Source organism: Hydra vulgaris, chromosome 11, assembly GCF_038396675.1.
Source record: "Hydra vulgaris chromosome 11, alternate assembly HydraT2T_AEP".
Lineage (NCBI taxonomy): Eukaryota > Metazoa > Cnidaria > Hydrozoa > Anthoathecata > Hydridae > Hydra > Hydra vulgaris.
The window spans coordinates 14,055,504-14,075,177 of NC_088930.1; the positions used below are offsets into that span (position 1 = coordinate 14,055,504).

The 19,674-nt window shown below is 27.1% G+C and overlaps 1 protein-coding gene across 2 annotated transcripts in view; it reads left to right on the forward strand.

Annotated features, from left to right (window-relative positions):
• Nucleotides 1–18,770, forward strand: part of LOC100214959 (protein DD3-3) — a 51,951-nt gene extending 33,181 nt beyond the window's left edge. For both annotated transcript variants that reach the window (XM_065810185.1, XM_065810186.1), the window contains 8 exons: nt 766–921; nt 1,592–1,829; nt 5,104–5,388; nt 10,563–10,746; nt 15,370–15,540; nt 17,501–17,742; nt 18,031–18,298; nt 18,422–18,770. In XM_065810185.1, coding sequence (XP_065666257.1) covers nt 766–921; nt 1,592–1,829; nt 5,104–5,388; nt 10,563–10,746; nt 15,370–15,540; nt 17,501–17,742; nt 18,031–18,298; nt 18,422–18,500 — 1,623 coding nt within the window. In that variant the 3' untranslated portion in view covers nt 18,501–18,770. The remainder of the gene's footprint in view (nt 1–765; nt 922–1,591; nt 1,830–5,103; nt 5,389–10,562; nt 10,747–15,369; nt 15,541–17,500; nt 17,743–18,030; nt 18,299–18,421) is intronic.
• The last annotated feature ends 904 nt before the right edge of the window (nt 18,771–19,674 follow it).

Genomic DNA, 19,674 nt, shown 5'->3' on the forward strand with positions numbered 1-19,674 from the left:
AGTTCTCAAATGTAAATTTATGAAAATATTGTAAATGGAACAATAGTTAATTAATAAAAGAAAGCAAAAACAAAACAAAAAGTATAAAATTATAAAAATAGTATATAGTTATAGGGTAATGACAGTTCATATGTCTAAGGACGCAGCAGCTATAAATGCAGCGCAACTAATATAGCTTTATTATTTTGCGTAACATTGCATTGCATTTCTTAGCAAATAAAGGCATTAACTGTTCTATTTTTATCTTAAACAAAATTTAATTTTGAGCGTCAATGAAATTTTAAACATTAAACTTTAACTGAGAAATCAATGAAATTTTAAATAACACTTAAATTTAAATTAAATAAAATGTTTTTATTACAATAATTATTTTTTTGTAAGTTACAAAAAAAAAATTTTGATTTCTATTGGATAAAATTTTTATTTAAAGCAAAGTTAGATGAATATTAACTTTGTTATCACCTATTTTTATCTTCTAGTATATTTATTGCTTTTTTATTAAATAAATTTATGTTTTTGTTGTGTAGTTCACTGAAGAAAATTAAGTTCAATAATTTATTTATGATCAGACTCTAAAATAAAAAAGTCAATGTTAAATTAAGCTTTTTAAATAAAAAAAATTTTAAGTAGAATTTAACTTCAGACCTTTTTTTTAAAAATTTGTATTACTAACTTTTTTTTTATTTTCCTTTATTATAAATGTTTTATATAAATTCCATTACATCTGAAAATTCAAACTATTTCTATTTCAATTTTTTTTTGTAGGATATTGTGGTAATGACAAGTGATACCAGTCGTTGTGATTTTTACAAAAGTGAAAGTGAGAATGTAAAATCAAGATTTTACTGTGATCCTCCCAGCAGTTATATGGATACTCCTCAAGTTTGGACGTATTTACCAATAACAAAAGAAAGTTGTGAGGTACATAAATATTGCAGATATATAACAGTAAATATTATATGTTTTCTTAGGGGGCTGTGTTCATTACTGTGCTTTATTACAAGGATGGAAAGTCATAAAAAAGGTCATGAAAAAAATTAAAAAATTTTTTAGTAACTTTAAAAAATCACAGGATAAAAGTAAATATTATGTAAGAAAGAAATCCTGCAACCTATTATTTTTGAATTGTAGTCTTTATTTAAAATGAAAGCCATGGTAGCCAAAAGTCCAGAATTTATAGGAAGCTTTTTTGTTTTTATCTCTCTATGAACTTTATAAATTTTGGAATGTAACCACAGTAAATGTAGGGAATGTGTGACCGTAGGAAAATTTAACATAAAACTTTATAAATTTTGAAATGTTTTGAGAAAAAACTCCACCTAACTATAGGAAATATGCAACTATATGGAATATGTGCCCATTGGGAAAATGTAATCATAGGAAAACACTTGGAATTCAACATAAAACCCTACAATAACCCCTAGAATCCTTGATCAAAGTTTCCCTCCCTATGTTATAGTTCACATTTTCATTGTTTTAAATCTCTTTGTGCATTTTGTTTAAAATAAAATAATAAATTATGAATATTTTATACTATCCTTGTAGAGTGTTTATTTATACTGGATTGAATCACACTTTCTTTTTCTCTTAGAAATTTGATTGGCCACAGGGCTCTAGAAATTTCTCAAAATGGATAGAAATAAATAGCAAGAATATGCGTCAGCCAGATTGCATTCCGTCACCTAAGTCTCGAGATAATCATAATGGAAATGGACTTGAAGGGTTCGCTAACACATACAATTGGACTGTACCAAATGATATCAGTGAGAATTGTGCACTGCGTTTACGTTATAACATTTCAACTGGTGACTTGGCAAACTATGTCACCAGTAAGTTTTTTTTTTATTAATTTTTATAATTTTTATACTATTTTTACAATTTTATACTTTTTTTTTTTTTTGTTTATTAATTAACTATTGTTCCATTTACAATATTTTCATAAATTTTCATTTGAGAACTTTAGGAACAAAAGCATAAATGCTCTTTAGATGCTGATGGGTTTTTTATATTCAATGTCCATTAAATTAGGAAATAAATTAAGGAAATTGTGAGCCAAATTAGGAAAGGCAACCTTAGCAGATGCTAACTTTGCATTAGATTGAATATTTTACAGAATCAGAATGGAATGAAACTCAGTAAAAGTGTTGCCATTTGTCAGTATAGGAATATCAACAATATGAGTTATGTTTGGGTTAAAATTGGTGCCAACTTATTTTCTAGACCTTGTTGTTGTAAGTAATTTCTAGACTTATTGGACAAGTACTATTATATGCTATAAATTATTCCATTATTAGATAAAAATATTTTGGTCGTTGTCTCTAAAATTTGGCTGATAAAGATTGGGTATGATTATATTACAGAAATTATCATAATCATTCCCATGTATTATAGATGTTTTGTTGATAACACTATTGAAGATTTTGCAATAGTCTTTAGAATCTAACTTGTGAGATAAAAAAAAACAAGATTTAGTAAACTGAGAATATTAGAGTTTAGCGTCAGACAGCATCTGTTCACATTGGTTTCTTGTAATAATAAAAAGTGTTTTTTCATGAGAGTTTTTCTTGTGAAAAAAAAAAAAAAAGATTATACTTTGAAATAGCAGCTGCGCAATAAGGTGATAACCATGGTAACCATGGAGTAGAATGAGTCTTAACTTGAAACCAAAGAGTAAAAACTTCAATACTTGGATCAAAAGACATTTGCCCAAGGATCTTCAAAAAGAAAACCAAAAAAAATGTCCAGTCAGCTTATGGTAATAGTAAGTTGTGCAAAGATACGGTGAGCCTGAAGAAGTACAAATGTATGCATGGTCTGAACCACCTAAGGGAGACACAAATCAATGAGTAAAGGTAATTGGTTGTGATTGGGGTTCTTTTGGGGTAACTTTAGAACGAAGATTATGAAGACCATTTATATAGATAAAGAATAACACAGGAATAAGGATGGATTTTTTTGGTACCACTAAGTGACTGGAAATGAATAAAATTGATTTGCAAGTGATATAATAAGCATTAAAGTCACTAGTAACAACAATTTTGACTGAGGAATAAAGAAAAAGAGGTTTGGTAAACTTATTGAGGTTGTTATTAGGAAAAGATATTTAGTACAGTTTTTTAGAATATCATAACAAATTGCTAATTTTAGTGTATAAATGCTTGAACTTTATATTTTAGTGTAAAAATTAAATCTACTATTAAAATAAAAAAACTTCTTACAACTATTTTAAATTATTCTTTTCTTAAAAGCTTTTTTGTCCATGTTTTATATTTTTATATTTATATTTTATTATATATATTTTACGAGAATACTTTACTTACTTTACTTCTAATTTACGATAAAAATTCTGAAGCATGTAATTTATGATAAAACTTCTGAAGCATGTAATTTATGATAAAACCTCTGAAGCATGTAATTTATGATAAAACTTCTGTAGCATGTAGTTTATGATAAAACTTCTGAAGCATGTAATTTATGATAAAACTTCTGAAGCATGTAATTTATGATAAAACTTCTGAAGCATGTAATTTATGATAAAACTTCTGAAGCATGTAATTTATGATAAAACTTCTGAAGCATGTAATTTATGATAAAACTTCTGAAGCATGTAATTTATGATAAAACCTCTGAAGCATGTAATTTATAAGTTTATTAATTCATATTCTATAGACAAGTTTTTAATAAGTCATACATGTTGACTGCACTTATTGTAATGACCAAGTTGTTTGAGTAATTATTTCTATTTTTATTTGTAGGCAAAAAAGTCATGGTGTAGTTGTGATACAGTTAATTTATTATGTTGAACAATTTTGTTTTGTTGAAAAGTTTTACTAACATAAGTCAGAAGCTTTTAAACATTAAAAAATTTAAAGAACTACTCTTTTATTTTTTTGCTCTATTTTTTTTTTAATTTATGCAATACATTTATGTACTTTTTAATTTATACAGTTTATTTTTGTACTTTTTAGTTTATGCAATAAATTAAAGAATACAACAATGTGAAACAAAAATATTTTTCTTTGGAAACAGCAATTATGTATCTAACTGTAGTTAGTAAATGACTGGGGCCCCGGCCCCAGCTGAAAAATGAGACTTTTTGCAAACCTGACTCTGGCAAAATTTTAAAATTTAGCTGGGGTCGATAGCCAGGGCTAGAAATAAATTTATAATTCTTTATATATTATAATTTTATACTTACATTTATTATTTATTAAATTCTGGGATATATTTATGCCAGTATTTAATAAATAGGGACAGATATAGTAAAAGGATGTTGTTGAATAAGAAGCAGAGCAAGAATGAGTTTCGGTTTATTGTAATAGAGATGATAGCTTGTTTAAACATTGACCATGATTAGAGAAACAGCATAAAATAGAAATGCTAAAGCTGCTGCTGCTGCTGCTGATGATGATGATGATGATGATGATGATGATGATGATGATGATGATGATGATGATGATGATGATGATGATGATGATGATGATGATGATGATGATGATGATGATGATGATGATGATGATGATGATGATGATGATGATGATAATGATGATGATGATGATGATGATGATGGCAATGATATGATGATGATAATGATGATGGCAATGATATGATGATGATAATGATGATGGCAATGATGATGATGATGATTATGATGATCATGATGATCAAGATGATGATCATAATGATGATGATCAGGATGATGATGATCATGTTGATTATAATGGTGTTTATAAATGCAATATATACAAAGTAAAAAAAATCTACATCATTGTGATTTATTTATAAATATGCTGGCCCATCTGTGCTTGCATGTGTTTTCAGTATAATGAAATGTTTTATCTCAGGAGATGCAATGTTGAGTTTGTATTGCCTCCAATGACGAATGTCGTTGGAATGGAATTACCTCCAAAACTCTATAATGGTTGCTACGAATGTATCATTGCATTCCAAGTTAAAAATGGCTAAAAAACTTCACTTTCATTGGATGATTTTGTCTTTTAAAATTTTTTTTTTATTTTTTTTTCATTCACAGTAACTAAAAGGCTACAAATGCTACTATTTTTTTTCCAAATTGTGTATTTACAATATGCTTTTAACTTTAAGGTAGTGTACAAGTTGCCAGAGTATGTGATGGAGGCACTCTTTCTATCGATACTAAGGGCTTCGGAACAATTACGATATTAGGAGCCAACTATGGTCGAACCTCATCAACTCAATGTGGTAGCAACACTCGTTTCAACAACAATTGTAATAATCAACAAAAGTCGCTCCAAGTTGTTAAAAGTCTCTGTGAATCTCAAACTTCTTGTTCTGTTAAGGTTTCTAGTAGTGTGTTTGGTGGTGATCCATGTGTAGGAACAGGCAAATATCTTGAAGTGAACTATACTAGTAAGTGAATTTAATTATTTTTTTTATTAGCACTTGTGTTTTTCCTTGTAATAGTTTTATTCAATTGTTATAAGTTTCAATTTTTTAAATTATTTTTTTTTAACCATTGTTAAACATAATTAAAGATTTTGAAAATTTAGGGCGTCTTGGGTTTTGTAGGACTTATTTTTACCAGTTCTGGACATTTAGTAAAAATTTATAACATAAAATGAAGTGCATAAATATATTGTCTATTTTAAAAAACTCCTGATAATAGATTAAAATAGCGCGATTTTCTTACAGTCTTTTTCCTACTTTAATAGTTCCATTTTTATATAGATTAACTTTTTAGTTATATATTTTAATTTTTTATAGATTAACATTAAGATATTTTAATAAGAATGGGGGAATTGGGGGAAATAACATTTAAAATCTTTTTATATTAATTTTTATAAAATACACCTGCAAAACATGTAAAAGTTATGTTAAATTTAAGCAGCCATGGCGCTGTAGTTAGAATTCTGGCTCAGAACCCAGAGGTCAGAGGTTCAACACCGGCTCCAGCCCAACAAGCAACATTGTTATGGAAAGAGGTGTAAACTTCCAGTTAAATGCTCTTCTGTGGTGCTCTGTGATAAGACCCTATGGACTTCTGGTAGCACCTAAATAACTACAAAAAAAAATATTTATTTTCATGTAAAAAAGTATGCATTTTTTCACATGAAAATATATTGAAAATATTACCATAATATCAATTATAATACTTAGTATTACAGAAGTAATAAGTTAAATGCAAAAAATATATAACATACTATGTTATATATATATATATATATATATATATATATATATATATATATATATATATATATATATATATATATTTATATATATTTATATATATATATATATTTATTTATATATAACATACTATATTATATATTTTTTGCATTTAACTATTATTTCACTTCAGATCCTTGTTTCAAAACATTTACGAAATTAAATATTCTTTTAATAACAAAAGACTGAACAATGTTTTTTTCTAAATCATATGCATGTTCTTTTGTATGTTGGTCATTGACATTAGTTGACAATAATCATGGCAATAAATCAATCAATGAATCCCTTTCTTTTAAGATGTTTATTAATAGTTTCATTAGTTGGTGACATACATCAATATTATCAGTTAAACTAAGTAATAACATCTATTAGATAATTTAATGTTTTAAACTAGCCTATGAGCAATGAGCAAAAAAGCTTGTTTGATTGCTTGCATACAATTTTTTCTGTAAACATATAAAGTTATCCTGAGAGAAAATAATTTTTTCTTTCTTTTTCTTCTACTTTACCAATTCTACAATCATTGATTGTTTGATTGATGTTTGATTCCAATCCTTTATACAGTTGGTATCAACAGATGGTACTGATAGTTGTTTCTAGCCTTTGATTTATCTGACTCCTCAGATATAATTGTCAAAGTGTTTTGATAGCTTTATATTGTTTTACATTAGGATGGTTGTTTCAACTACTTTTGCTTAAAATAATGGCAAAAATATGATAAAAATATAATGCAATCGCGAACAAAAAGTACTAAAAAACTCAAAACTTTTAGAAAACACTTTTTAAGTTTAGAACTTATATTTGAACCTATAGAAATATAATTTTTTATAATATTTGGTGGATCAAAGTTTATAAGACCAGCAGTGAAAATAATAAGAATAAAATCTAATTTGTCTTAAATCTAATTTGTCTGTCGAATACTTTAAACAAATTGATTGTCATCATTAAATAAAATGTTGAATTTTAGTATCATCATTAAATCAAATCCATATAGTATAATATAGTATAGCATCAGGGAGAGTTTGAAATTGATTTCCACAGACTGTTGAACAATTTTTTTAAACAATACGGTTGTATGCGCATAAACTAAGGTCTCAAATCATTTGAAAATTTGATGCATAAAAAAACTAACCAGTCTATTATCAGAAAAACCAGATGCTCTTATTTTCTGACAGAGGCTTGCCAACAAAAGATAAAACAATAAGGGAGAGTCAGAGAAATTGACAACTGTTTAAAAATTAAAAAAATGAATATATAATACAGAAAATGTAAAAGTACTCGTAAATAAACTCTGCTATTAATTCCATATAAACTTTAGCTTTTTCCTTTCCACATATTTCCATATGTACACAATGATGTTTCTAACTGTAATTTTAACAAAGATAAAATTCCTACAATTAAGATCTACAATTAATATTTATTTATATATGCAACCCTTGGAATTAGGTAAAATAAGGTTGCAAAACTGCCAACCTAAAATTGTTTTAGGTTGGCACAAAATTAAGAACCAGAACTAGACTGCTTGACGAACGCAGGAAATTTCAGTATAAAATTGACAGAAAAACAAAACATCAAATGTCAACGTTTGCTTAAAAACTTGTAAAAGCGAATTCATCATTTTACCATTTTATTACCGGGAATATATATTCCAGATTTTTTCTGAATATTTTACCCAAACAATTTTCTGGATTTTAAAAAAATGACCTGGATAATCTATTTTATTAGGAATGTAGATAAAAAATTAACTTTGTCATTTTTGTTTTTACTATAATTTAGAGTTAATAAAACTTTTGAGTTTTAAGTTGACTGAGAACTTCTCCTTCTTCTAAAATGTAGTCATTTTTGTCTTATTTATCTATTAAAACACTATTGGTATATATGAAAACTAATTTTTTTATGCGCTCATTTGTCAAGCGATTTCTCAATCATGAATGAATTAATCGAAAAATCAACTAAGTTCTCTCTGTTGTTGCTGACAAACAAATTATTTCAACAATAGATTTTGCAACTTCAAAGACTTCGGGTTTTTCTGACGACCAACAATGTTCCAATATTTCTTTGCGCTCCTTTTGAAAATTGTCTCTTTTCTTTTTTCTCTCAGTGTTGGCATTTCTCTAATAAATTCAATCATTTCACTTTCAACTATCTCGGCAGTTGTTGGATTTGTTTTGGAGGCTAGTTCTGAAATTGAACTGATTATATCAGTCTTATCCTTACCAAAATAGAATCCCTCTGCGGCATACTTTGGTGTCAGCATATAGGCAATTTTCGTATTTGAGGTAATAAGGAATTTAAAGTGCTTCATAACCATTTCCTGAATAATTTCTTAATTTGCGAATTTCTTGTACATTTCATAAAAATAATAGTACATCGAGAATCATTTTGAAGTCTTCCAATCATGTTAGATGGATATTCAATACCTTTCACTGCTGCGGTTAGGGTTGTAACTGCAGCAATTTGAATTATGCCCGATGTGTTGATTGAAGTATAGAAAAAGGGTTTTGTATTTGGTGCCTTGATACAAAACTTCACTATATGATCACCACTAATATTTATCCAAACATCACTGACGAGCGTTAAATTTTCAGATGATTCAAGAATTTCTTCCAATTTAGCGGAGCATCCTGGGTACTTTCTATCAAGAATTAAACCTGACAGCGTTTTTGTGTATGGTATTGATGATGCATATGATGGATTAAGTGGTTTGATCAAATCCTTAAAAGTTTCAGATTCAACAAGACAAAGAGATATTCCAGTTCGGAAAAAGAATTTTGCTAATTTCATATTGATTTCTTTTTATGATTCTTCAGGATTCATCACATTGTTTACTACTTTGTATGTTTCAGCTGAGAATATGATGTCGTTATTGAAGTTGATTGATCATTTGGCTTTTCGTTTTGCAAACAAAATGTTTCTCATTTTCATTAGCGTTAGGACACGTTTATGTGCTGCGACACAATCTTTTGCCCATTGTACTGTATTTTGGCAGCCAATGCAGTCTTCTTTACTGTATTAAGATTTTATAAATGTCTATTTATTATAAAGTTTTCCATCGTCTTTTCTGTTTGAGGAAAAATGTCTAATTGACCTATAAATTTTTCAGTTTTTTATTGTATTACTTATCTCTTTAATCAAAACACTAATTAATAACTCAAAGTTATTAATTATAAAAGTGCGTTAATTAAAGAGATCTAATAGTGGAACTAAAAGTTGTAAAAAAACATTAATTAAAGAGATTTAATAATGGAATTAAAACTTTTAACTCCAAAAACGGATGATTTTTTTGTTCATAAAACACTTCAATTAAAAATAACATGCAAACTAGAATTAAAATTTGTTTTTTTGTTTGCCTGCCTAGTCAAAACAGTTTAACAGTTTTTAATGATTTGAAATTGAAATAAAGTTATGCGCATAAATATGCCAGTTTATCGGCAAATATCTGCACATTCAAATTTTTCCGAACCCTAGTATTTTTAATTACATTGTTCAGAATTTAAATAAACCTTTATTTTACTTTTATTTTATATTAATTAGTTTATTAGAAACTTAAAAAAAAGTTTTTTTATTCTGTTTTTAAGTATTTTATTAGAATTAAAATAAGGCGTTTGTTTTGCCATTATTAATTTAATCATTTTATTTAGAATTAAAACAAAGCGTTTGTTTTGCCATTTTTATTTTAGTTACTTTAAATAAAACATTCATTTTACCATTTTTAGTTTTTATGAAATAGATAGCAAAATTAGGTTCTAAAATTTTGAGGTAGGCAAAAAAATGCCAACCTCACACACAGTTAGGTTGGCATTACTGAATGCCGATATTTTTTATTTGACGAATGTTGATATATTTTATTTATGGTTGTATATGCAAATATATATTTTTGCTTATACAACCCTAATTCCATATTAGGGTTAACAACATATAATTCCATAAAACCCTTGATACTATAAAATTTCTCTGGTCCATCAAGGTATCTCAAAATACTTTATAAAAAAAAGTTACACTGAGTTGGTCATGTTATTTTTTTACTTTTTGACAGGACAACATTTTCGGAGTGAATAGCTTTTGTTCTTAAATTTTTTATCTCGCCTAAAAAATTTAGGAATATAGAGTTTTGAGCTTGAACCTTTAGTGTTTTATCAAGGCCCAGAAAATTTGCTACAGATTGTTTAACTACAAGACTCTAAAGTTCTTTTTACCCTAATACAGTAGTCTCTCTTGATTTTTTCCTATCTCTGTGTTGTCTCCTATCCCTAATAGTAAATAAACTTTTATAATATTCAATCCAAATCTGAAAACTGAAGTCATTAAGTTTTTTTGAAAAAAATTTAAAAGGTATACCTTTCTTTTTTTTTAAGCTTCCACAGTATCAATTGGCACTTTAGTTGGACTTTCAGATACAGAAGCCACTAATAGAGGTTATGTTTTTAAGAACAACCCTGTGATCCAACCATTGAAAACAGGTAATCCTACTTTAGATGGAATGTTGCAACTACGACTAGCTATTAATATTGCTCAATATGGTAGAACATTTCAAGATAGGTAATTTGAGTTTCAGTCTGGCATAGTTTTAGGAGGCTTTCTTTTTTTTTAATGTAAAATTAATTTTTTGAAACCTTGTTTAGAGTTTATACAACATATACAAATCATACTGATAAAAAATGTGTGAAATAAATTTTCATCTTTCTGAACCCTATTTTCATCACATCTAAGATTTAAAAAACCTATTATAGATTAACAGGGTGTATTAAAATGAAAAAAAAAAGGTGACCAATAAGGCTTATTTTTCTTTTTAAACATGTTTTAACTAAATTTTTTTATAATTTTTACTTGTTTTTTATTTGTAACTTCTTGCAAGTACATACAAAATAAATGATTAGCGTAATAACCCCAATGCCATTTTTCTATTTGAAAATGGATTTTAGGAAGTTATTGTTTCGGTTTTCAGTGGTGTCTCATTATTTAAGTAAATCCAACTATGAGGTAATATTAATTTCAAACGTTTTAAATGTCTCAAAAACCTGTCTGACTTTTTTCAATGAAACCAGATGACTTGGAGTTGATTAAGGTCAGGTTAATTTGAGTTCATGTCAAGTCAGGATATGATTACTCCTTTACTGGTAATATTTAATCCAGTACACACCTCCCACATGTCATGCAGCCTACTAGTACTCAATTTTAGAGTTAAGAGAATTTTACTAACTTGAAATACTTTTCTACTTTAGGGTTATTAATTTAGTAGTTGTTGTGTCTCAATAAAAATACTTCTTGGTTCTTGGTTTTTAAAAGACTTTTTAGATAAAAACTTTTGTAAAAAATGTTTGTTGACCAGTTCTTCTCCCTTTCTTCATCTTAAAGGCTAGTATAGATGTAAACCTGTTTCAAATTGTTTGCTACCTGGGCCTTCTTGATTTTACTCATTGGTTTTTGCTTGTGCTTCTATTCTAGTGACTATGCAACTCTTTCTTTTATCTTCTAAGGAGTGTACACCTCAATTTAATGTTTTCTCAATTTAATGTTTTTGAGACATCTGGTAATAAACTCTGTGCTATCTCTCAAAGGCTGACTCCATTGACTGTTGTAAAATACTAGAGTATATACAGTGCTGCGTTGTGCATTGTCAATCCCCTTGTTAATCATCAAAACTTTTAGTTCATTAACAGTAATGAGACAACTCATGAAGGTTGTATTGCAACTCACAAAGCAACAGCTTATTGCTTATATATTCTCAAAAAAAACTTTTTATCTATTTATTCAACCGTAAGTTTGAAAAATTACAAATTTAATTGAAAATTTATTTTTAAAAACTTGTTTTATTTGATGTTGGAAGAAAAAACTAGGTTAATAAAAGTTTTTTGAGCATGAAAAAAAGTTACAGCAATAAGTTACGACTTTGTTGAATGATCAACTGAAGTTGTGTTTTGGTAGTTGGAACAATAAATTTTACTTGAGCAGCAACCAAGGTTGTATTTATAGTGAAGAGATGCAACCTTACGCAGATGTGCTAGAGACTTGAGCTTGCGTAATATATGCATTTTATATGTAGATAGAGCTAAAGCAGGTCTAAATACATATAAAATGTGTTTTTTCACCTTGTCTAATAGAGAATAACATCATGAGAAGGCTTAACTTATGAATATACTGAATAGGTAATAAATAATATATTATGAATAACTTAAAATATGACAACAGTGTTTCATACAAAGACAGAAATAAGATTTTTAACTGTAAAGATTAGAATTAGGTTTAAGAAACAACAGCATAGCAGATTCTAATTTTGAGGTATATTTGAATGAAAGATCACATATGGCGTAATGAACTGGATTCAGTAAAATTGTTTCCATTTATCAATATAATGAATTTTTTTGATAACTTAGTTTTGATTGAGCTAAAATTCATCAGCCACTGTGCGTTCAAAGCTATCATTTAGTTTTATACTTATTACAAGTTGAAATTACAAACATATGTTTGTAACATTAATGTTATACGAATATATACATAACAAGCGTCATTTATTGTGCTGTGTAAAAATTCTTTAGATTTGGGTTTGGGTTTTCACACTAGCTATTTATTTATTTATTAACAACATTACTTGTTTGATAAAAAAATTTGACAACATTACTTATTTGACAAAAAATTTGACAAAGAGCTATAAGTTTTAACTGCTTATAAAAAATGTTTTATATTTTCTTATTTTATTAGAATTTTAGAAATTATTACAGCAATCAAGTTAATATATAAAATGTATAGTTCATTACATATAATAAAAGTTATTATGCAATAAGGGTCACTCAGATAGGGGAGAGGGGTTCTGCAAATAGCATATATGAGATGGTGGGCAGGGGTTCAATTATAAAAATATGGAGACACTAATGTAAAAAAAATATCATAAAATGTTGGGTTGGTAAGTTAAAATGCGTAGACTCTTTTAGAGAGGTGGAGGGTACTCAAAAAAGTTACTCCAATCTAATCAAAAACATGCGAATTTAAATTTGCGCTCTTTCTTAATTTTCTTTTTTTTTTTCTTTTTTTTTGCAACAACTGTGTCTTGTAAAAGGCATTGCAGTTTATAATAAATTAATTTTTTTTTTATAAAAATGACTTTGTGTTTTTTATTTTTTATTTTAGTTACAATACTAATTATACTTTTGAGAGAAAAAATTATACTTTTGTAAGAGCTGTAAATGTGAGCTTGGCAGCTACATGTAAAGTTGTAGTTCTGCTAACCTATTTTAAATAATGTTTAAATCGAATGTTAGTTCATATAAATTCTTTTGTTTTATTTTCACAATTGATTTTTAGAATAAATTACAAACACGCTTCTTCTTTAAAACTTTCAATACTTAGGGGGTTTTTAAAGATTTTTTCAGGCTTGTGCTTTAAAAACCCGCACACTTAAGGATAGGGAAGAATGGGGAGAAGTGGGACAGCCTGAAATTTTTAATTAGGAGTGGTGCCAAAATACTGTTATTTAATGTGAACATTTAAATTTCTTCCCCTCTATTTAGCAAAAATTGCTTTGTTTCCTTGTGTGCGCTAGAAGCCCTAATTTTAAAATGTACCTTAAAAAAATGTTTAAATTGGGGTGAAGTAAGACAGAAAAAAGAAATATTTATACCCCGCTTTTTCCTGTTGCCATTTGATTATTTCGATTGGTGAAAGCTCTTGAACATTTTTATGTCAGTTAGGCGATTTTATGATTTTATCAGTTTCTATTTAATAATTTGTGATAAAATGATGTTTTAAATTTATTTGTCCCACTTCTACTTACCCTTGTTCCACTTTACACCAATAGTACAGTTTGTCTAAAAGCAAAAATTTATATACTTAGTAATAATTGGCTGGAAACCTAAGGAGATTGAATCGATGCCTAAAAGGAAGATTTATTTGTAAAAAGTTGTTTAGTTCAGTTTATACATCAAAAAAAAGTAATAATAATAAAAGATAAAAGAGATTAAAATAAAAAAGATATTGCAATTACCCTTAAAAATTTACGTTCTCCACTTCTCCCCACTCTCCCCTAGATATAGAAAAAGATTAAAACAGATAAACTAAAAGATATATATTTTTGCTATTTTCTTTCATAAAAAATATATATATTGTAAAATGTTTATTTATTGATGGTATCAAAGACGAGTAAAATATTGTTGCTGATTTGAGGAACAATTTCATTTAAGCGTTCACCTAATGATGTTATGAAAGCTTTCTCTCTAAACTTTAGTAAGGAAATTTTATCTAATGTATATTTGTATATAATGCAGTAAGTTAGGTACCATTTGATTAGCCTAATCTGCTCTTTATATGTTTTGATTTTAATCTTGAATAATGTTGGATACAAAAAACTAGAATTCACCGTACCACAGGTGTATGCGCCATCAGTATTTAATTACTGCCTATGAGGGCACAATCAACAATTAACTAAGAAAGTAGTCAAAAATTGTGAAGAGAGGAAACATTTCTTGACTAACCATATGGTCAATGAATCGGAATGCACTTCCATCAAATGCAGCCTATGCAGTCTTGGTAAATGCCTTCAAAGATCACATTGGTGGAAGAAGAACAAATAATGGACACAGCGTGTGTCTTTAAGCTGTCAGCATAGTAGTTTCTGGTGTCACACTACTTCATTAGAAATTGATAAATTTTTTATTAAATTAAATATTTAACATAAATTTCTAATTTTTAAATAAACAAATTCAAATTCAAATTTATTTTCTTCTTACTTCTTCTGTTCATCACTTCAACCTTTTTTAACGTGTGCATGCTGCTAATCATATAAACATCTCTTTCATATATTTTTATTATATTTTTTGATATTTTTGATAGTTGTTTAGAACTTTTTGAAATCCTTATGCTTTTTATATTAGAATTTTTAGAAATTTCACATTTTGAGTTGAAAAAAAAATTTCTAAATTAATTATTATAAAAGTTAGATTTATTCAGAACAACTTGCTTTTTATTTTTACTTTTTTTCTTTGGAATGCATAAGGGAAAAAAAAAAGGAAGGGGGATTTTTTGAACCAGTTTGCCTTGGTTATCTCTTGTCATTAAGTTTTGTATATTTTTTTCTATATGGTAAGAAAGCGAAAAGTATTTTATCTTGTATTCTAACATTCTATTCTTAAAAAGAAAAAGTTTTTAAAAAATAAATCATTTTTTTTTTAGGAGTCATCGGTTTGCAATCAGACCACGCCCTGCTGAATATAAAAATTCTAACATATACAACCTGAATGTTCGTGGTAAACGAGGTAATATTGTTCAAGTATATCCAGCTGTCGAATATGATTTTGTTCCTAGTCGTCTCACTTTATCAGCTTCAGATGCTATACACATACAGTAATTAAAATTTATGATTTTTATATATATATATATTTATACATTCATTTTTATTAATATATTGTTATTGTTATCCAGCATGTATATTATTAATAATTATTTTGTTTTATTACTAATTATATTGATTATAGTTTGTTACAAATGATTTGTAATAAAACATTTTTCTCTAGATGAAAAGTTAAAATATACGGTTATTAAAAAAAGATGTAAATTTTGTTTCTAAAATTTTAATTTTTTTTATCTTTCCTCTTATCTTTTTTTTATTACTTTTTTTTTACTTTTTTTTATCTTATTATCTATAGTAATTCTAATTTTTACTGAACTTCTTATTTCTAAATTGCTGGCTAATAATAAATTTCAATCATGAAATTTTTTTAAATTAAAACCACATTTTAACAATACCTATGTTAAAAAAGTTGTAATATCAAGTTTCAGTGAGACGTTTAACTAAGGAAGTTATGAGTTATTTTGGATAAATGTTCTTATGACTACTTTCATTGATAATTCTGTATCTGGCTGAAACCAAATTTAATTCTGACATTTTTTAGCAATCATTCAACATATAGATTCAGCTGAGTTAATGCTTGCCATAGTCAAAAAGCCATGTGCTTTAGTTTGCATAGACTTAGACTTGTTGCTTTTAATTCATAAGTGTTGTGTTGTTTATATATAAACACAGTGCTCAAAATGAAGCAAAATTTTATCCTGCCATCTCTTTATTTTCTTTATTTCTTTAATTTCATCTCTTTATAAAGTATAAATTTTTTTTTTTCAATCTAATCTTTTCATATCTCCTAATGAAATTGAAATTAAAATTTTTTATTCATAAATCAAAATTTAAATCAACAAGCAAACGAATTTTCTAAAGAAAATAAAAATAAGTTTTGATTGGTAAACTTTGATGAAGTGATGCAGCACCAGGCACCACTATGATGATGTCATTTGCGCTGTTCTTCTAGAGTGATGATATAAAGAATGATAGTCTGTCCTCATTTTTTTATATTTGAATAAAGTTATCACCATCATTGCTATTGAATGCATTCAAGTGATTTGATATCGTTTTGAAGGTTGAGAAACCAGACTTGGATAGCATACTCAAGTATGGCATACTAATTAAATATGATTAAATGAAATCATATTTGGAAATTGTTGAAAGCTATCCCACTAATTTTTTTTCCCCTTCAAGCACACACCACTTTTATTTTAACTTGATCAAACAGAATCCTTTGATGTTTTCTACTCAATTGCTTTTAAACCATGTCTTAGTCACACCAACTTCATTTGTAATGCTCAAGTACAAAGAATTAAATGAAAGTACACCACAAAGTACATATGTACTGTACAAAGTACACAAAGCACACTTGTACTGTTTAATTACTATCTATGTCTTCATCTTATCACAATCCAATTTATGTCTTCATCTATGTCTTCATCTTATCACAATCCAATTTATTGATTTTGGAGTTTGACAATTTGGTGGCTATGGATGCAATCAATTTAAAAACATTTAAATTTGCAATAATACTAATACTTCGGTTATTTAAAATTTAATTTGAATGAATTCTTTGCTGTCTTTGTGAAATAATCCTGATCACACAGAGTGCTGTGTGCTGGATAAACAGAATGCTGTGTGCAATTCAAATGTGTTATAAGAACTTTGTCTAGCACATGTATTAGCTGCAAAAAAACATGAGAGTTTTTTTATTGATAATTTTTTTTGAAGTGTTTACATTTTTCTGAATGAAATTTAAAATTTTAAGTATATGGATTTTAGTTTATTTATTAACATATTAAAGAAAATAAATAGTAAATTGTGAAGGAAGTAAAAGTGTTTTGCTAATATCTAGATAATATGAAAATTTGTGTTGCTTTTGTATTTTATTTGCGTTGCTTTTGTATAATTTATTTATCTGTAATAAAAATTATTTTTGAAATGACCCTCAATATATATTTTTTTAAGATGGACTGGATCTAATACAAATCCAAATGACAATGCTGGACAAGGCACAGCTGGAACTGATCGCTCAAACATTATTTTATTAAAAGATAAAAATTACCCAGAAGGAAATCTTGGGCAAGCTGATTTACCTGTTAATCTAAATGGTCAATACGGAAATAATTATCCCATGCTTTTAAACACATCAAAAAGTTTCTTAGGTTTTGGTTTGAATGATGTCAAACAATTAGCTTTTTCTATTTCTAGTATGTTATGTTATGTTTACTTATAGGTCTATATATATATATATATATATATATATATATATATATATATATATATATATATATATATATATATGTATATATATATATATATATATGTATATATATATATATATATATATATATATATATATATATATATATATATATATATATATACATATATATATATATATATATATATATATATATATATATATATATATATATATATATATATATATATATATATATATATATATTATAAATTATTTGCGTTATTTTTTATAGATGGTGTTAGTTCCGATCCGTTACTAAATGATGCAGCAAAGTACTTCGATTTAGGTCTTCGTCCCTTAAAAAATGCAGTTGGAACTTACTATTATATGTGCACTAGAAATAATAACTTTTCTAATCGCAGTCAAAAAGGTAAAATAGTTGTTTTGCCGCAAAATAATAATCCCAACCTGCCACAGACAAATGCTGGCGTTTCGCCGCAGATAAGTGGTGGTAACATTTTCCCACAAATAAATGGTGACTCGCCGAAGTATAGTGACAGGTAGATTTTTGTTTATCTTTTTTTTTTTTTAATTCTTCATATAAAATGTGTTGAAAATTTTGTTTTGTGGCTGTTTTTTTCTAAAATTTTTTTTTTTTTTGATAGTTGAATTACTTGTTTTAGAATAAGCCCCAAAAAGAAGCAGTACCACCAGCGTAAGTTTGTTTTAACACATAAGCGAGACAAACCAGTTTTCGTGTAGTGGTTGCCTCTATAAAACTTCACATTGAGTTATGTTTATGCAACTAATCTACCGACTCTATATGAATTGCGAGTGTTAGTTAAATGTTTAAATGTATGTGTAATAGTTTTTAGTTTTTTTTTTTTACGTCCGCTTTTTTATGTTTTATATTTAAAATTTTTTAACGGATATAATTTTATTTTTAATTTATTTTGTTGTAAAAATTATTGTTTAATTTTGTGTATATTTATATGCACGGTAATTCAAATAAATTTATGAATATTTAAAAAACCATTGGTTTATTATTTTTCACAATCTCCACAAAAAAACGGGAGTTTGTCCTTCTGAGGTAAATTTGGAACGTTTTTTTGAAACAGAATGAAAATTCGCAAACGAAAGTAGAAAATGACTATATCAATTGTTATATGGCGAGGTTTCAAAATTAGTCTGTAGATTCCTAAACGTAAAAATTCTCCTGGATAGTTTTAGAGCACGTTTCATTTTTTCAACCACACGTTTCATTACCAGCCATCTTAGTGTGTACGTGAGCATTGTGATCTAATTATATTAAATCCTTTAAGCAATTTTTAATAGTTACCCACTGGTGAAACATCGTCAAACAATTCGTTGCATAAACTTTTATTGAATGATTCTTTTCGAGTTTCCATCATAAAAATATTCGTGGTTGATTTAGTTGCAATCACGTGGGTTTTTTTTTCTTTTTTTTGACTAACTTTTGCGTTCATCTAACTGATTTAGCATTTTAACATATCTAACGACTATATATAATATATTTTTTTATGTACCTAAAATAATCAATTCTTTTAATGTTTATTGTGTATGAGAAAGTTTTATGAGGTGTATGAGAAAGTTTTAATTTTGGGGTCGTTGGCGTCTCGATACATTATGCGTTAGGATAAGACCAAAAAGAAAAAGAAAAACTGGATAAGAATTAACCCCTGCAGCAATCTTTGATTGATATTACTTATAATTGACAGCGCAAATTTTATATTTTTTTAAATGCAGTTTAGGAGTCATAACATATTAAGTATGTTTGTATTATCCATAAGTATTATAACCGAAATAATGTATGACTTAAATAAACCTATATAAGTAACCATGGAAACCATATATGTTTTTCCTTTCCTGGAAGATCAAAAGTGTGAACATAAAATGGCTATTGGATAAGTAGACA